The sequence below is a fragment of the Aulonocara stuartgranti genome, assembly GCF_965226115.1.
Source record: "Aulonocara stuartgranti genome assembly, chromosome: 8".
Classification (NCBI taxonomy): Eukaryota; Metazoa; Chordata; class Actinopteri; order Cichliformes; family Cichlidae; genus Aulonocara; species Aulonocara stuartgranti.
In genome coordinates this window covers 11,644,020-11,663,853 of record NC_138959.1, presented here as the reverse complement: position 1 = coordinate 11,663,853, position 19,834 = coordinate 11,644,020, and the positions used below count along the sequence as shown (strand labels likewise).

At 39.9% G+C, this 19,834-nt stretch overlaps 1 protein-coding gene across 2 annotated transcripts in view; it reads right to left on the bottom strand.

The window, feature by feature from the left end:
• LOC309712611 (testican-2) overlaps window positions 1-19,834 on the bottom strand; it is a 48,055-nt gene that overhangs the window by 3,022 nt on the left and 25,199 nt on the right. For both annotated transcript variants that reach the window (XM_082543528.1, XM_082543529.1), the window contains exons 2-9: window positions 19,620-19,665; window positions 9,575-9,689; window positions 5,761-5,869; window positions 5,190-5,308; window positions 4,352-4,467; window positions 4,030-4,248; window positions 1,778-1,840; window positions 715-852 (exon numbers count right to left, since the gene is read on the bottom strand). In XM_082543528.1, coding sequence (XP_082399654.1) covers window positions 715-852; window positions 1,778-1,840; window positions 4,030-4,248; window positions 4,352-4,467; window positions 5,190-5,308; window positions 5,761-5,869; window positions 9,575-9,689; window positions 19,620-19,665 — 925 coding nt within the window. The remainder of the gene's footprint in view (window positions 1-714; window positions 853-1,777; window positions 1,841-4,029; window positions 4,249-4,351; window positions 4,468-5,189; window positions 5,309-5,760; window positions 5,870-9,574; window positions 9,690-19,619; window positions 19,666-19,834) is intronic.

Here is a 19,834-nt window from a genome sequence, read left to right as displayed (position 1 = left end):
TGTAGTGATAAACAATTCGCCTGTCCAAACTTTTTCATGCGTCAAGCAGAAACTGTTGTATCTTTGGTTCAGTACACATAAATCTGCATTTTCTTTATTTTTCTTATCAAACCTATCCAAGAGATTTGTTCTAATACTCTGGACAGTGTTCTGGTCCAGCCAATTGACCTGTATTTTTCTGCAGGAAGAGCTGTTTTCCATTAGTGCTGAATTGCCTGTTTTCTTGTCGGTAGCTGATTTTGTTTGGATTTTGACTTTTGATCAAACAAAACAAGCAGTACTGACTGTATCTTGGATACTATTTTTCTTCCTCTGACACAAAACTAATAATTTGGTACAGCTCTTCTGACTCTAAAATCCACAAAGGGATTGAATGAGCGAAGCAATTAATTCCTGCACTGCAGAAAATGTAAAAACTTCTCAAGTTTGCAAGTGAGAGCTCAGAGCGTGTAAAAACAAATGGAAAACTATAGAAATGTAAGGAGAAAATTACAACCTGTCTAATCTTAAATATGAAAAGTGAAATTTCAAGTTTACCAATAATAAAAAGAGATAAAATAAAAATGGCTTGAGAAATCTATTTGAATAAAGCTGATTTTCATTAGAAACTGCCTAAAATCATCTTACTTGCGATAAGTACCTAACTTTAAGGATTTAAACAAAACACGACTTCAAGAGATGGAGATTGAAAGTATTTGTTTGCCATCCTCTTACCACAGTTGGGGTTGCCATGGATTCTGGTGCCCATCATCTCTCCACCGTGCTGGTCCGCGCACCAGCACTCCCCTCGGCTCTGGTCGCACTGCACTTTCCTGTAGTAGCCGTCCTCATCGCAGCTGGGAATGTACATCCCTGCAAAGACCCACACATACAAACACGCAGCCATTTCTTGAATATTGATACCCTGAGCACACACACAGCTGCCTGATACTGATGCTGGAAATGAGTGCAGCAAACGAGAATGCCAGCACGCTTTAGTGAACCTGTGATAAGACCATCAGTTAGGATAGAGAGGCAGCTTTTTGGCAGAGAATGCCATGGAGACAGTGAAAACTTTCCCTGTTTGTTTTACACAAACACACATATGTTTGGTGGATACGATTTGGTGATGTGGTGTGTTTCCTTCTATTGCCAGAGTGGCATATAAAAATATAGTGACAGCCTCTGTGACAGAGCTCCACTGTTTCAGCATCCCTCAGGACACTTGTCAAACCCAAAGCAAAGCTCTCTAACAAGCTCCAACCCTCCCCACCCCAATTCTGTGAAAAAAAAAACCAATCACAATAAGTAAGACGAGTGGGCTTCAGGGATTGGAGAACCAATCTCTAGGTCTGGAGCTGAAGAAAGAAAAGCCGCTGTGTTGTACAGTATGTTGAGCACGCAGTATGTAGAGCCTGTGTCGTGGTGTTTCTTGCTGGGCCAGACGGCCTTGCTCTGTGTCAGCCTTGCTCTCTCCCAAAGCCAAGTGCTGCCCCCTAATCCCCCCCCCAGCCTGATTAGGGCCTAATCCTAGCCGTGTGCTTGTGATCTCTTTAATGAACCTTCTACAGCTTCTTGCCTGCTGCTTCCAGTGCTTTGTTACATAAGTTCACCAAGAGACTCAAAGCCAATCTGAGGGCACACACCAGCTTGATGGCTGAGCTGTATGTCTTTGAAAGGATCTGAGTTAAAAGAGCAACAAGATCCTGCTCAACATATGTTCCTATGCAAGCGTAGTGGTTAAAAACCTTCAAATATATATTTAACAGCACAGTATTGTAATGAAAAATGTATTTACCCGGCTTCTTTTTGGCTGCCTCCTGCACTTGGATCCGCTCCAGCTCAGCAAGGCATGGCGGCTCTGTGAGAATCAAATGAGAAAAGTGATGACAGACAATACCTAAAAGTATTCTGCCTAAACTTTATCTGAATCAATGCTCTTCATAATTACACTTTTTGTCCATATCGATTTGCGTAAGAAGTCTTATATTTCATTCCCTTGAGGATGATCGATTGTCAAGAACTTGCCTGAAAGAACATATGGATGTAGCCCAAGAGTGACAAGAAAGCAAGCTGAACCTCAAGAACAGACAGAAATGGAAACAAAGAAGAAGACACTTTGTATTGACCCCCAATCCGATAAACCTTTCTCTGTACTTCTTCACAGAGCTGCTCTTGTGTTTGCACAAAACTAGGTGCATTATTAGATCTTCTTTACTCTATTATCAAGTCACACCGCAAGGAGAAAATATATAAATGTGCTGTGCTTTTAAAAAACAGCTTAAAGAGTAATATATTGCAGGTTAAACACTTGATCGATGGGTCAATCAGCCTGCAAATGAGTGTAGTCCCAGAAAAATCCTGTTGCTTAGTAAAGGTCAGATGGGGCACGTGTGGGTAGCTGAAGGTAAGGTTATGTGTGAGATAGCATCTATGAAGATCCTCAAGCTCTGAAAAATTTTCTGAGCACACCACCTCATTAATGTCAAACTCTTTTAACCCAGTTTGACCTCAAGCTGGCCAGGCAAGAAAATTAATGCATATTTACTTATATTAATAAGTGGAATTTTAACAAAAATGTCTCCGTTTTTCCACGTTAATTGAGTCTACTGTGATTACATGTTCATTAAACCTTACTGATCAGAGCGCAATGGCTCAAAACCAGTACAGACTGTTTGTGACTAAACAGAAATAGTTAAAAAAAACCTTGTCCAGCTCTATAAATAATATCTATGTGTTATTAATTACTACTGTAGTATAAAGAAGATTGTACTTTACAAACCCATATGGAAAAGATATATATAAATCTTATAAAGTTTGTATCTGTCTTGTGTGAAACTTGTATGAAAAGCATATAAGAGTGAAAACAGATATAAGATCCCTTGAAAAATTACATAAATGAAACTTGTATGTTTTGGATACTTACTAAAACAATATATGAAAGTAATGAGAAAGTGGCCACTTTCATGAGTAAATCATATAAGTTTTTACTATTTCTTTTCCATATGGGAAATAAACATAATGATGTATTCAGTAAGGCTTGAAATGATTAATTGAGGGTTCATTCCCATGAACCCTGTAGAGAATAAAATCAGATCTTTTTACAACAACACGACTCACCCCCTGCTGGCCAATTAAAGAAAATACAGATGTCTATCTTTTAGATACAGTCTGTATTTTATGGTAGTGACCAGCAGTGAGAGATACTGACAGCTAAAGAAGGCTTTTGAGGTTAAACCAAGTGAGGAATACATTTTCTTTAACAAGGTAGAGAGACAAAACTCATTTGTGGGCAAGCTTTAGGGAGGCATGAAGAATTACCTTCAATTGGTCAAAGACAGAAACACCACATGACAAAAACAGTCCCAAATTGGACAGCAGGAGATATGCCAATCATGATGGGGAGTTTTGTTTTCTTAGATCCGTCTACAGTTTAGTGATGAATAAACAGATTCAAACACATCTTATAAACTGACAAAGTCTAAAGTGAAGAGGACCTTGTGCTTTAAAGTATGTAGATGAAGTTAAAGAACACCATGTTAAATGTTATTGTTTTTTAAGTGCAAAAATATTCAAACTCTGGATTAAGAAAAGCTCTTTGCTTTCCCCCACTACAACATGCTAAGTGTGTCTGTTTTTAGCAGAACACTCTGTAGAGTATTTCCCAGAATAATGTTGGCCATGAGTGTGGATGTGAGTGTGAATGACTCTTTTCCTCTGTTGGCACAGTGATGAACTAGAAACCTGTTCACGGTGTATGCCACCTCTCGCCCAATGTCACAGATTGATGATACATTTATTTTACCACCTTCCAATATGTGGCCACATTTCAATGTGTTAATCCTTAATCCTTGACTTAGAATATCATGCTGTTTTTTAACAGATTTTGTGTATCACACTTCATAGCATTCATGAGCAGCCCGTTTCATCACTTCAGTGCATACCCAGTGTTTCCTTTGATTAACCTAGCTTTTATTTCACCCGTTTAGAGCTTTGACTCAAAATAGACTCCGCTCTCTGTGCTTCTTCAGAGAAAATCAATCCGCTCACTTTCTCTCCAGAAGCAGAGGCACCACTCTGCTGTAGAGACCTTCCCATCCTTGTAGCTGTCACAGGAGTTGAAGAAGGGTCGGATGCAGACCTCATACTTGTCCAGGTTAATAGCCGCCAGCTCAGCGTGGTCAAGATACAGATCGTTGTTGGTGTCCAGCTTCGAGAACATCCAGCCGATGGAGTCCTTGCAGCTGGCCACCAGGCTCTTGTCCAGTGCTGTTGGTTATTAAAGCATTTTACTTTGATTTCTTTCTGTCTGCACAATTGAGTCGTAAGTTTGGAGGATGCAGAGAATAAAGCTGTTTCGTGCGTTTCTAACCTGAAGCGGTGCCAGCTCCAGGCTTGCCAGAGTTGTTCTGCTTCGCATTTCCATGAAGGAGTTGGAACCAGTCTCTCAGACGGTCACCCAGGTCTGCCAGGTCCTGCCCAGTGCAGCTCTCTGAAGGAGGAAAAAGGAAATTCCTACATTCAAAATCCTGGCAGACACTTAACAGCAACCTGAGTCACTTTCCCTAAAGGCAAGCACAGACTCAGTACTGCTTTATAATGCCCCTACAGTGAACAGAACTAAAGGGACAGATTTTCCTCACAGTAGAGTGGTTGTTGAGCTGTACAGCTGGGTTTTCACACTGTGATTTATTTAAGTGCGTGATGTGCTAATCAAAGAAAACATTATTTCGCAATTAACTCTGTGGCCGCAAATTGCTGCTATCCAACAGAAATCCACTCTCAGTAGCTAAGCACTCACTCAAGACTACAGACAAAAAGCAGGAGTAACATTTCATTCGTTGGATCAATCGGCATTTTCACATGCTCAAGAATCTAGACAATCAATACTGTTTGGCTGCAATCATAGATAGTGTACACTCTAAATAATTAATTAGTACATGATTGAAAGACCAGTTTAACCACAGGGTTGGGGGGGGGGGATTTCAGCTAACAGTAATCTCTGAAATTGGTGAGTATTGATGCCAAATATTGAGCAAGCATCGGGCTGAGCTGTTCTGCGAGGCCTATCCATAAAGAAGAATGCGTGTGTGGCCAACAGTGCATCATAACTTTCCTTTTTTGAATTATTGACTCACGAAGATTGACAGCGATGATGCTGGCTCCCAAAATTGAAATGCACAAACACGAAGGAGGTGAAGAAAAGACACTTGCCGTGCTTTGTGTCAGCATTCGTTATGGAAACGGAGGCTGTGGAGCAAGGGCAAAATCCGGAGCACATGACGCTCAGGTCTTTGCCTGTGAGGCAAGCCTGCTGCTCCAGCTTGCACTGTAAGGAGAGAAACAGACAGACAGAGCGAGAGAGGAGGATGCAGTTAAAATATTTATGGGGGTGACCGCAGGAAAAGAGATTGGTCATTCAGATGAGACACTGCACTTAGAGAAACACAGCAAAATTGAGTTGTCATTTTTTTGCTGTCTTCTCATGCAAGGTCAAAATTAAAAACTATACATAAATCAATAAAGTTTCCTGGCACTGGCCAGTATACAGTGATGCGCTCAAAGCGACGTCAGTCATTAATCACTTGGCCACATTGTGCCTTTGCACTCATCCTCCTGCTAACAGTGATGAATTGTGCTGCCCTGCTTCACCCACGTATATGTCAGTGTAGCAGGAAACAGCGCTTGACTGGCCTCATCTCATTATTTAAAATGATGTCACGTGTTTTTGGTAATAAAGCAAAAACAAATAAAGCAATTATGTTGAGTGGGTGCTTTTACCTCTGAAGCGTAGTTATGTCCATCAGAGCCACACACAGGTGAGGAGGCTGCCACAGGACAAGGCTTGCAGCTGCCTTCGTGCACCTCCATCTGCCCTGACTGTTTGCCTCTGAAATCCAACGCAAAAAAATAATATATCAGAGGTATCCGTCCATTTCTGACTCTAAGAACACAAGTTGGGAGTAGCCACAGCTCACTAACCGAGTAGTTGGAGCTAAATGTTAGCATGGCACGCTAACATTCTGAGGATCAAATTAAAGTCTTTCTAGAAATCTCACCATCTTGAAACAAATCTGAGCACTTTTTGGGGCAGATATTATAAAGCATTATCTAAATCTACTTTAATTTCATTGGTCAGGACATAAAAATGCACATACACAGAATCAGCAAGCACATCAGATAAAAGAAACATCTTCATGTTTGTCCAAAAGTAAGGCATTAAAAAGTCTTTTCCCTCACTCTGGAAGTAGTGATCTGGGGCAATTCTCTCGGTTCCAATTCTGGATTGTTTGACTGCCATGTTGCTCTTAGAAAATCTTACAGCTGAAGCTGATGCCATTACTTTCACAGCTATTCACTTTTTAGTCAATCATAAACTATCACCGAAGACTAGCAGTTTTGAGGTGAATTCCAGATGTCTGTTTAAAATCCAATATTTCTATATAGTAGCCAATACTTTTCTTTCAGACACACAAAATATAAACAGATTTTTTTTTCAAATGTTTTAAGTCTGGTTATTTATTTACTCATTTATCCTCTACTGGACTGCTGGGACCAGCTGGTTGTTGTATTTGTGGCTTTATAACAAGAGTGCCCCCTGGTGGGCAAACTCATAACAAGGTTGAAGGGTGTTTCTTCTTCTGATTTATCGGCTGCTACAAATGCATATAAAAAAGATCAGCAAAGAGGCAGTAGTGGCCAATAAGTTAGTCAGCCTCTACTGTATGATACTTTATCTATCATATAATTACAGCTAAACTAAAAGTTAAGTAGCTTTAAACTCAAAGTATGGCTTCTTCATAGTATTTCACTGGAGGTATTTACTTTTTGAACAAAACATTTCAAGCAACTACATTTTTATCTGATTTAGGTGCTTGATGAAAATTGGAAAAGGATTGCCAGCAACCGCAGATTCCTCTTCCTCAGGTCTTATTTCTATTAAGTTTGAATGCATTTAAACTTCCTTGGACAACAGAGTCTTCACAGTGTGTGAAATGTAATGTAGCAGCAACTGCTGCTGAATGCATTAGGTGGAATTTCTCAAAGTTGTGAGCAACACAAAACAAATTCCATTCCAGAAAGCTCAGGGGCAAACTTCTGAGATCCTTGTTAAAAGAAACAGAAAATTTTCTGTATAGCTACATGTTATAAATCTGAAAGAGTGAGTGAATATGTTTTCTAATTTGGATGAATTGGCCCTATAATATTTGCCGGCTTGTACAGGTCAAACACATAGCTACAAATCTTCTGTAACAAGCTGTTTTCATTACAACTCTGTCTCATTTAATACATCCTGCAAGCTACAAAACACCACAAGGCGCTTTTGATTATAACTGCTAGAAAGTCATAATGTGCCTGTTAATATTTGGATGCACCGTTCATGAAATCCCCCTCGGTTGCTTTGCCCTCACACATTGATTGACTTCATGTTTGGCGGGCACAAGCACAGGGCCTGCTGTACGACTTCTGCAGCTGCTACTTAATGATGCTAGGACGGTTTAGTGCGGTTGCGTTCCTGCTTATTACCCATTATTCGACACAGTCTCTCTCGTCTCTGGAGTGACTCTGTAAATGAAGCACTTTATTGAAAAAGATAAATGCCTGTCGCTGCAGATAGACTTTGCAGGTAGTAATAATTCACTCCATTAATTCTTTTCAGCCTCCAACTCTGCTCATTTGTTTTTCAGAGAAAGTGGAATGAATGGGTGAGAGAACAGATAAATGCTTCTCGCTGTTTCTCACAGACAACTAAAGGGTCTTTGTGCAGAGGGCAACATTTGAAATCAGAATATAAACCCTACTGACACATCACTATATTGGCAAAATTACAAAATTGTCCCTAGGACTGCTTTTGATCAAAGTATCTGGTACAAAAAATGATTAAAAGATCTCGTCTTTCAGCTCCATAACGCAATATTACAAATACAAGTGGCTAATGTTTAACCAACTGCAGCTACGTGCTCTGTCAGTCAGATGTGCATGTAAGATAAGTCACGACTATTATTATATGCAGCATATAGTGCTCTGAAATATGTGACAAAAGTATCTTGTACTGATTTAGAAAAGGACAACACGGGTCCATTTAAAAGATCAGCTCTTGCCATTTTTTCTTTAACCTATCTACTAATATCTCTAATTTCAGAGCTTCAGCGCAAACCATCTTTCTCCTTTTGCTTCATATTCTGGTATTATCTCCATGGCGACTTTCATAAAGCACATTGAGGACCACATAGTGCTCACGTTTATCTGGGCCAGTGAAACTCCCCTTTCTGTTTTTGTAAAAGATATTTAAACTACACATTTAATCCTTGAGATATCTCAATATGCAATTTCAACATAATGTCTCAGTTTTTCTTCATGATAAAGAAATGCTGCTGTAGTAACTGAAATAATCTATCAGCACAACTTCAATTGTAAGAAATAAATGTGTGAAATTACTTTAAAAGTTCTCATAGCTTATTGCCTAAATAAGCCAAATATTCCATTGTAGGCAGTGTACAAGAAAAAGCAATCCCATAAATTTCTATAATCGATAGTGAAAAACGAACTTTTCCGTCATTTGTTTATCTATTCATTCTATACTGTAGTGAAATTGGCCACGGGGAAGGTCTTTATCAGTAAGAAAAGCTGTAAAAACCTATAAAAACACAGTTAAAATTCCAAAACGTATGCCCGCCTTCCTTTTCCAAAGTCATCCAATTGGCCGGAGTCTTACCAGGCCAGTTTTGACTTTCCTGTTCTAAAGCAGTGCAAAATATAAATGTCATTAAAGCTGTTTGAGACATAAAAATAAAAACACTTTTGCTAAACAACACAGAGGATGTTTATTTCCATTTAAAAGTTGTAACTCATAGATTGTTTTCTACATGTCAGTGTTGCAGTGGGCAATGAAAACAACTTTTAAAAGTACCTTCAGTGGGCTTGAGAATTCTTTCAAATACCAGCAACACGTGAGTCTCAGCTGAAAACTTGTTTTCTTAACCTGCTCTTATTCATCTCTTCTCCCACTCACCAGCTGCCCAGGTTTTAGTCATTTCCACCAAGAAAGTGTTGACGTTACAAGTATTAATACATATTCTCACTCAACTTTATACACTTCCTGGACATTCTGTCACTTTCTCTTGTGTGAATCTTCCTCCCGAAGTCCTGAGCCATTTCTAACTAGAGCTTGCTCAGCAGGAGAGTTTAAGCTCCACTCATGGCACTTCACAGAGCCTCTTAAATTTGTTAGCCAATCAATTAGCCAATAATTAAAGCTTTATTTACATAGCCCTTTTTCAAGACAATAAAATTAAGGTGATAGTGATTTACAAATGACCTATGTACACTGAAACCTACAGAATTTAATCTGAGAACATTGGAAGAAAGTCCAAAATCAGCAGCAACAATGCAGAGTAAGACAGTAAAAGATTGGTAGATGGCCTATTTAACCATGAATTTTTCAAACATTATATAAAAGCTACTTTTTGTTCATTAACTCTTCACCTGATAATTCTAGTGCTTTTAACTGCTGACATCATCCTGTCCACTTGGAAATCTACGACACGTTTGAAAAAAAAAAAAACAAGCATCGAAGCTCTGCAGCTCCTCCTACCTGTGCTCCAGTTTTTTGCGATTGACACACATGGCCCTCTGGTAGCCCTGAGCAATGCACACCTTATGGCGACTGCACTTCACATTCTGGCATGGATCCTTGGTGGTGTCCAGGGCTGCAAACACAAAAACACGAAGAGTGAAAATCCAATGGTGTCGTTCACACCTAAGGTGTTGCAGTTTCATTCTCTATTTCGGTCACCTACAGCAGACAAATGGAGAGCTACCGGCTGTTTTTGTTACTTTTGACAAGGAGCATGCCTTCAGTAGATTTATACCAAACACTGCAACCCCACAAAAAGACAAAGCTGCTTTAATCAAGTTCTGTGTTCTTGCGCCATTTCAAATGATCCATTCTCACAAACCTCTCTCTGACACAGGCGTATACAATAAAAATCATGAAATGTGTATTTAAAAATATTCCACCAGTGTGAACAAATGAGTCCATTGATTATTTAGTCAGCACTACTGGGCGCCTAGCTGTCATTAGGCAGCCTATCATCAATAGTACAGCCTGCAGTCTCCAACTGCAGGCTGTCTGTGATTGCGAGAAAACCTGACAGCACTGATTGAGCATCTCTTTCTCTCAGCTTGTCACATCTCACTTCCCCCATGTCAACCTATCACTGTCTCTCCCCCGCTTGCCTTTTCTCTCTCACACAGAAATACACACTCCATCTTTGTCTTCCACGTTCCCATTCTTTCTATCCTCTTTCCCCTCCGCACGCTGTCTCCCTTAATGTCTCCTTCTATCTTCAGGGAGTTGAATTGTTCGATGCCAGTCTCCTTCCCTCTAATAGACTGAGATGGAAATAGAACTGTGTCCTCCACCTTTCTCAGCCAATGGTCAATGCCATCCGAAAGTGGATGTCACACCGTCCCAGTCCATTTAACGCCTTGCCGGAGCGAGCTGGGAAAACTCAAAGGCACAGATAAATTTAAGAGTGAGTGGCAAGCGGCAGTCGGCAGTCGCTAGGAGAAATTTAAGTTGTGAAATCCTGAGTCAGCTTCGAGCAGCTGCTTTGTAGTCAACACGGTCAACATACAAGGTGGCTGCCAGCCAGATTCCTGCAAATCCCACGACTAGGTAATACTTAGATGCTAGGGAAGTATGAGGGAACATTGTACTTTTATAGAATCAGTGGATGACAAGACAACTCACAGAGAATCTAGAAATACTGTCTGCCTGTGGTGTTTTTGTACTATAAGACCATGCAGGAGACCAAGCTGCTGACAGTAGTTAATAAAAAATAGAGTCTGGCAGCACTTTTGTGCTAGCTTGTCCTCCACAGGCCTTTGTTCCACAATGTACGCTCTGTTACAGAGAAAATGTGTTTGGTCCTATTGGCTTATTATTATTATTATTATTTTGTTGTTGTTATTTTTCAGGAGATACAGTCATATAAAAGAGTTTTTCACACTGCATAGGGTCCTTTGAAAACCAGGTACATCTCATGATTCTACGTACAACCACCTTTAGCAGCAATAATTTGAAGTAGTGATGTTCTGTATTTATCAGTCTCTCATATCATTGTTGGGGAGTTTTAGGCCCACTCTTCTTTACTATATTGTGTCAATTCAATGAGGTTTGCAGGGATCATTTAGGCTCAGCTCTCTTAACGTTCTGCCGCTGTGTTTCAATCAGGTTGAGATCTGGATTGCAACTCCTTTACTGTTTTCTTTTTGAGTCATTCTGTTAAATTTGCTGCTGTGCGTAGGATCGTTTCCTGCTGCCTAATTTGCACCGAACTTTAGCTGTTGGACAGACAGCCTCACAGAGGAGTTCATGATCAACTCAGTGACTCCAAACGCCATTAAAATGCCAATCCAGTCACAAGATGTGAGAGTAAAAGCTATATCTGAAGCTTTTATATTTAGTTTTATGACGTTTTATGGACATATGATTTGTTCAGATACAACTTTTCACACGTAAGCTCTCCTGGCAACCTTTGAAACAAACCATACATTTTCATGACTGTCTTTCTCTACAGTCATGAACTTTAATATTTAACAGACTAACTTAGGTCTGACTGAGGAATCTGCACAGTCCAGCCCTGGGAGGGATTTTTTCCTTGCTCCTGGGAAGATTGCAGTATTGCTACATGTGAGGCATTTATATTGGCTTGTGTTTGGTGGGATGAATTTGTTTAAACAATGCAAGATATAAGCCAGATATATATAAAACACAATGTCTAGATTAAAGACCTGGGTCATGCTCCCCCTTTTTAAATAAAAAACATATTTTTTCTGTGTTTAATTCTAGTTGACAACAAATTAGATGAAGACATTTGATTACTTTTTGGTGTGGCTCTAAGAATTTCTAAAACAGTAATTTGATGTTTTTTTCTGAGATGTTTTTTCAGTGGCCCAAATGAGCTGAAAGGCATTAGTCACTCCATCCCAGCTGGGCATGATCATGTTGTGTTGGTGTCATATTGTACCACACACAGTTTAGGAAAAAAAACAACAGAAAAAAAGCACTGGCTGTTACATACATGTGCGACTGAAATGATATGGAGACACTTGCAGAATAAACATTTGTAGTCATTAATATGCTTAGGAGTTTGGGGCATATTTTTACAAGTTTAATTTTGAGATTTTCCTAACTGAATGAATGTTTTGTTATATATTACTTTGCATAAAAACAAATTTACTTGCAGGTGCAGTAGAATCTAAAACACGAGGAGAAAAATCCCCCTGGTTCATCTTCACATGACTCCAGATTACACACTCTGCCGTTCTGTAAAACTCCCTCGAGCAACAGAAGTCGATAAAACAAAAACTAACCTCAAAGTAGAGCAGGATTCCAGATGCATTATCATTTCAAAGGGCAACAACTTGTAAATAGCCAAAAAGAAAAGAAAATGAATACAAGTGGGATAGGGCTGGTATTATTTTTGCTGTTTGTCTTAACTGAATTACAAACCAATTTGTCCAAACTGTTCTTCTGCTGAGTGGAAATTCATGACATAGCATTTATATTCAGCAGAGAAGCCCGAAGACAGATAGCAAGACTCTGTCAGCAGCGAAAGCTCATAAACTTTCCGTCATTCCATATAACACTTTTTGTGACCACTTGACTTTTATTCGCTTCATCTGGTCCAACAGGTAGTCTGCTCTGTCATTTTATTTAACCCCAGCAGCTGAATAATAGACAGACTCTACTGCTGATAGTACATTTGTCTCCAGCCTCTCTTTTGATTTAGGACATAAAAGCTCAACAAAATTCACCCCAATCTGTCACCCCATATATCATTTTGACTATTTCTTGACAATAAAGAAAAAAAAGTGAAGCTATCTAATATCTTCAGTATGACTCAATGTGTCACATCAGCTCTCCTTAGCACAAGTCATCATTCAAGTTTTCCCCAGGCTTTGTCTGGTTTGTCTTACATCATCTGTCACTGTGTATTTGCTGAGTGGTTACTATCAGGAAACTTTCATGGAGGCAGGAAGCAGAATTTGGTTTGTTTTACTGGTGTAATATACCATAAACTGTTCCCACTCAGCATCTGAGTATTCACTATGACCTGAAAGCACCTGAAACCACAGCTATGGGCTTTGCAGTGAACTATGCATTGCACCAGCTAAATGTTTGGTAGGAGATACCAAAAAAACAACAAAAACCACTAGAAAACACACACAAATTGTGTGGCGCAAATAGTAGCCCCTTCAGCATCCCTCAGTTGTAACAATTGGCTATTTGAGTCTGCTCAAACATGTCAGCTCAAAGCAGTCTTGCAGTTCTCCTCTGAATGCATTGATTTGCTGCCATGTTACTGGATGATTCGATATTTACGCTAACCAGCAGTTGAACAGGTGCACACAGAATATCTAAATATCTTTTATTTGACCTGCAGTGCAATTTTTGTCATTTAGATTGTTTTGTTTTAAGTTATTTAGTTCTGGAGATATGTTCCCTTTCTTTTACAATCTAAATAAGTGGCACATACATTTGGCACCTATGCCTGTTTTTTTTTTTGTTTGTTTTATTTTGAGAAATCATGATCAGGATAATAAAAAACAAAACAAAAAAAAACTAAAACACATCAACAACCAGAAAAAAGAACAATAAAAAAGTCACCAGCCATGTTATGACCAGTTTTGTGTAGGATCTACTTTCTTTTTACTAAACTACACCTGCAAACCATATAACAGAAGGAGACTTAATAAGAGTCTCATGTTTGTGAAAAAGTGACAGGATTTATGTTAGCAAAGAGAGGAAGGAATTTTCAAGTTAGATAGTTGTAAAATTATAAAAAAGCTTATGAAAGATATAATAATGTATTTTTGGAATCTTTGGGGTAACAGAAGCAAGCTTATAAAAAAATAAATATGTTACCATTTAGTGTGATTTCTTAACCGACTGGGTTCCATGTAGACCACAGAGGTTTATCTTTTGTCATATCTCAAAATGTGTGTTGTTTTTTATAAATTGTCCCCAGCTGGGACATACCCTGGTCATGCCACACATGGGAAGGAGAGCTGTTTCTGCTACACTGCAAGCCCCAAACCAAGCAGCAATGACCCTCCTTGGAGTGAGGAAAACTCCACCTGCTGTTGTGATTGTTCACTGCTCAGCTGGAAAATCTTCTTTAAAAAGTGTTACCTTTATTCCAAAAACAGACAGGAGGATAGCAACTGTTTGCTCCTCCTGTCACATGGCAGCATGCCCTGCAAATTGTGTGATATAACTGACTGTAATGTGGTTTTAGTCATTTCTGATCCATGTATAATCGTAGTAAGAGCTTGATTGAGATTAACAGTAAAAAGTTTGGTTCATAGTGGGTTTTGGTGGGTTTTGATTCTTTTTCGATTGTGTTCATAATATTTATGGACAGAATTACTAAGCATACCCCATAGATTGTGGGTTAAGGGTGCAATATACTCAGATTTTAAACCCTTCCAGCTCCAAAGATCTACAGCTCCTCCGTCTCCTCCCTTCTCTGGGGGAGCAGTTGTTAATTCCAGCAGTTCTTCGACATGGCCCCCACATCTCCTTGTTGTCTTGTCAAATCCTGGGCTGGAGTCCCAGCTGTCTGTATTGTTGTCTCATTCCCAAGAGCAGAAAATTTCCCACAGAACGCCCGCTCCGGAGTCCATTCTCTATAAGATTCCTCTGGTCTACCAAGATGGCGTCAGGGACCAGGAGCTGCTGGCCATCAAGTGGGCCTTGGAGGAGTGGCAGCACTGGCTTCTTGGGGCAAAAGAACCATTCCTAATTTGGACCAACCATCAGAATTTGATACACATTCAAACAGCCAAGCAACTCAATCCCACACAGGCTCTTTAGGCTCTTTTTTTTTTAATCCTACAACTTTCATCTTGCCTATTGTCCTGGTTCCAAAAATGCTAAGGTGGAAGCGCTCTCCAGTTAGTTTTCCCACTCCTGCTGGTCGTTCCCTCCCAAAGTCATCAGGAGGCTTTGCACGCTTCTCCCTGCTCTCGGGGCATCCTGACCCAAATATGACCCTCCAACTCCTCCGACGTGTCCTTTGGTGGCAGTCAGTGGGTCGGATGTCCGTGAGATTGTTTCTGCTCGTGAGGTCTGTGCCCGGACCGAGGCCTCCACCCAACTTTCTGCAGGGCATCTTCAGCCCCTCCGTATTCCGAGACGTCCCTGGTCCCACATCCAGCTTGATTTTGTTACTGGTATTCCATCTGTTAACGGTCTAAACACCATCCTCACCATGTCTTCACGCTACCTCTTCCTCTACCAGTCTCTCCCCCTTTTAAGTTTGTCATGGCTTTCATCCCCCCCACCAAGAGACAGAGGTCGTCCACCCTGTCTTCCATGTTTCGCAGCTCAAGCATCGCATCACCTCCCCGGCTAGAACCGCTGTCTGAGAGATTCAGATGCTGTACCAACCTGTTACAGTGAAAAGAGAGCTGTGCATAAATGCAAATATGTTTATTTAATGGCTAATCTACGTGTCTACCCTCAGATATGGTCATGAGCTGTGGGCAGTGACTGAAAGAAAGTTTCCTCTGTAGGGAGTCTGTGCTAAGCCTTAGAAGATAGGATGAGGTCATTTGGAAGAGATTCAGAGTACAGCCGACCACTCCTACACATCAAAAGGAGAGTTTGAATTAGTTTGGGTTCAGCCATGTAATGGCGGTACCAAAGCAGATCCATGACACACTGGGGAGAGTGCATCTCTTATTTCAATTGTTTTATATTGGGGTCACTGGAGCCTAACCTAGGTGTCATAAGGCGAGAGGTGAGGTACACCCTGGACAAATCACAGGGCCAACATAGAGAGCAAGACAACCATTCATGGTCACATTCATACCAACAGACAATTTAGAATCACTACTTAACCTAACCCCTCTGGACTGTGAGAGAAAGCCAGAGTATTCTGAGAGAATCCATGCATAGAAGGGGAGAACATGCAAACTTCACACAGAAAGACAGATGAGGGATTTGAACATAAAATAAGTTTTGCTATTATTATAATTTTGCTATTATATTGCTTCTTGCAATAAATTATTCTTGGGGTGCTCAGGCACCCAGTTGTTAGCTCATGTATGTTAAATATGTTGGTAGGATGAAGGTTAATTGCACATCCAGCATACACAGCACAACATTAGCACACCCAGAGTCGTGCAATATTTACTTGTCTTTTAGGTCCCTTTTGGTCTCAACCAATTTGTGAGAGAAACAGCTGAATTTTTAGGTCTGGCCACCTAGAGCTCCACTATGTTTACCAGCTAATTGCCAAATTTGTCCGCCTCCCATTTGATGAAAAATAATGTAACGAGGGTTTACAAAGAGCCTTTTTCCCGAGAACAGCTGGCTGCTGTGGCATCTGGTAAACAACATCAGTAACAGCAAAGCAAAACAGAGTTGCAGGCTACAAAACAACATAAAGATCTGATAGATGCTAAAATGCCCCACATACTGATGGAATAGGCGGAAATTTACAATGACAGTGTCACATTTCACAAAATCATTGTTACTATATAACTGCTGACTCTAGCAGTTTTAAAGTAGCTGGTGGATTCATCTTAAACAAGGTTGCCAGGAAACAAATGAACTTGGTGAACGATTTCCATGACCTAAAACTGTGTCACACACTACTTCGCTGCATTTCCTTACAGAAGCACAGCCCGGAAGATAATGGTATTGTTTCAGATAATGATGTGCAACCCGCTCATATGTCAAGTCCTTATGAAAACCTTTTGTAGTTCTCCTGTTATTTATTGTCATGTCTTTAAAAATGACACTGACCTGAGCAAAATGCATTTCCCCTTGTGCACAATTTGCATATATCTAGCTGTGTAACTGCCTCGAAGCAGCAGCTAAAAAAAATCACACACATCTGTCATACGGCGCTCATATACAACTCCCACATGTGAAAAATGAAATTTAAACACTAGATTTAATTTGCAGTGAAGATCAAGTAGCTTTTCCAGCTCTACTCGTTTTGTTTAGAATATGCTGCATCGAGAATTCAGTTCAGGGCCAGGATGTGATAGAGCCATTATGGGTTTTAAATCCTCCTATAATCATGTCAACAAAAGCGACGCAACTGCACTGAGCCCCCGTGCAATCTATCAGAGATTATTATTATTATTATTACACCGCAATCAAAACCATTCCAGCTGCTTTCTTATCCACGATTAGCGTCGCCGCTGTTGTCTGCGCTCGCATCTGAATTCTTCACCGAGTATGGCGCCTTGCAGTTGGACAGGCTCATCAATCAAAAGCTGTCATCATCAATTACTTTTACATTTAATAAAGTACCTTAGCGGTTCTGGGGGAAAAATAAAATCTGCAGAGAGTGTGTTACTGGGCTGCCGGACATTTAAAGCATGAAACAGTAAATCATAAGAGAGACTGTCCCGTTTTGGTGGATTTCCATTTAAGTTCATTTTAGAAGACTCTTTCATGTTCTGAGTTTTAATTGCCAAGTTAGAGCAATTCGCAGCTACGTTTATTTTCTCACGATTATCACAGAATGCAAACCACAAGTTCACCTCAGTTTTCTTTGACAACACATTATGCTTGAACAATTTCCTGAGGTTGTACACGTTGACGTGTAATCACAGCCACCTTTTTTTCTCTTTTTTTTCTTAATCTAATTAGTAAAATGCTTCAGTAAAGGGACAAAGGTAGTCTAATTGTTCAGCATAAATAAAGGTTGAATATGAGGCTCCTCTGTTAAATCAGAGTCAGCGAGTGGGCAGCTTATTGTTTCAAAACTGCCCTTGAATAAAGAGCAGTCTGTGGAGCTGAGTTGATGTCTCAATTGGCTCACTTAAAAAGGCACCAGAGGTGTCTAAAGTCTCCGGTTAGGTCCTTTGTTCTACCCAGGGCTTGCAGGTACACCTTCTTGGAGTTCTTTGCTGTCTTGTTGAATTTGCAATGAAGAGAGCTCTGATCAATTAAGTCTGCAGAATTAGTCCCAAAGGGAGTTGTGATGCGGATGAAATCAATGGTATTCAAATAGAAGTCGCCCGCACTACAGCAAGCGAGGCGTTTTCTTGAGATTACATTAGTTATTCCCCTTGTTGTAGGCTAAGAACAGATGACTGGGATAACATCTCCAGCTGCTTCTTCTCACATCTTCTTCCTTAGAGGAAGCGTGGGTGTGGCATTACAACCGACCTCCCACTCTCACCTTGCAGCTAGAACACATTGTTAGGAGCTGCTAATTAGCAAGCGCGTGTATGATTAGTGCACATATACCCTGACCTGTGAAATGATTCATACCGCACTTTATTCCCCTGACCTTCTTAAAGGGATTCCTGTATGCTAAGATGAGAGTGACTGCTTTGTTAAAACAAGCACAGGAACCTAATCTGCTGTGATTTAAACTTAAAGGTCAGGCAGATACAACCTGACATAGCAATGGTTGACTTATGGTTGACAATGAATAACATTTGGACAAAACATCAATGAATCATAAACCTTGACATATTAATTTCAAGAAATGACCTGTTTACTGAGCAACACTTTAATATTCTTCAAAAATATGACTTAGAAATATGGCCTATATTACACATTTATGTTGTTTATTGCTTAAAAATAATCTCTCTGCCTGAAATTTTTTAGAGAAATCAGATTAATGTAAGTAAAGTTTCAAAACACTCGGCTGAATCAGTGCAGCTTTTCCCCCCCGATTTACATAGTTAATCTCCGTATATAACAAAGAGCTTGTAATTAATTATTAACTTGATCCCATCCAATCATGAACTAATAGCAGACAGACTCCATCTTATTGCTTTTTTATTGCTATTTTGACATACCAAAGTCAATTTGAAAAAAGCAAGAGATTTTAGACTTGGTCCCCTTTAAAGGAACTATTTAAAAGGCAGTGAGATCACAAGTTCATTTCACACGGTTGCAATAATTTTGTACGTGCCGTAGTCTCCAACCACTGTTTTCCCTAATGTGCAATTCCCCAATGATCTTATGAAATATCAAAGATTATAACATCTTTCCGGAGGAAAGGAGTCTTTTATGAGAAAAAAAACAAAACAGCGTTTAACTGAAACATTACACAACTGAACTTCATGTTCAAATTGTCTATTCCACCTCCACAGCTGAAGTTCTTTTCTCAGCTAGGAACAGACCCCACGGAGAAAAATGGAGCCTGGTGGGAGTACTGAGTTGAGCCCTCAGCAACAAAAGCAATTACAGCAGGCTTTTCAAACTAATGGATCTGACTGAAGGCTCGGTCTCTCCTTTCCTGAATCGCAACTGTGTTCTCACCCTTCACAATCTCTGACACCTCACACCAGCGCTCACCACGAGCTGGATGACCTCAGACAACTGTCGCAGTTAAAAGAAGAAGTTGGTGCTTTGATAGCGTGTGCTGCACCATTTCATTGTCTAAAGGAGATGGCTAAAGGCAAAGAGCACTTAGCTTTTCATTATTTCAATATGAAGTATTGAGCTGTGAAAATTGTCTCTGAATGCTGTACTTTACCATACACATAAGCTGAAATAGACAATAGGCTTTAAATGAAACCACTCATCAATCCTCAGCTCTTCAAAGACAATCCTTTCCAATCAGATAAAATCAGTTTTTATGGCTTACTTTCATCAGAACCAACATTCTCCTCCATGTTTTTGATGTAGTCATCCTGCAAGGAAAAAACACATTTGCATTAATGGCTTTAATAATTTATTCCAGGCAACATCATAAAGGAGATTTGCTCTTGGATTTTTAGAGGCTTAATTAAAATTCAGAATAATAGAAATAATCAGGGAAGATAAGAGAAATGCATAATTATATGGAAACTCGAACGGCAC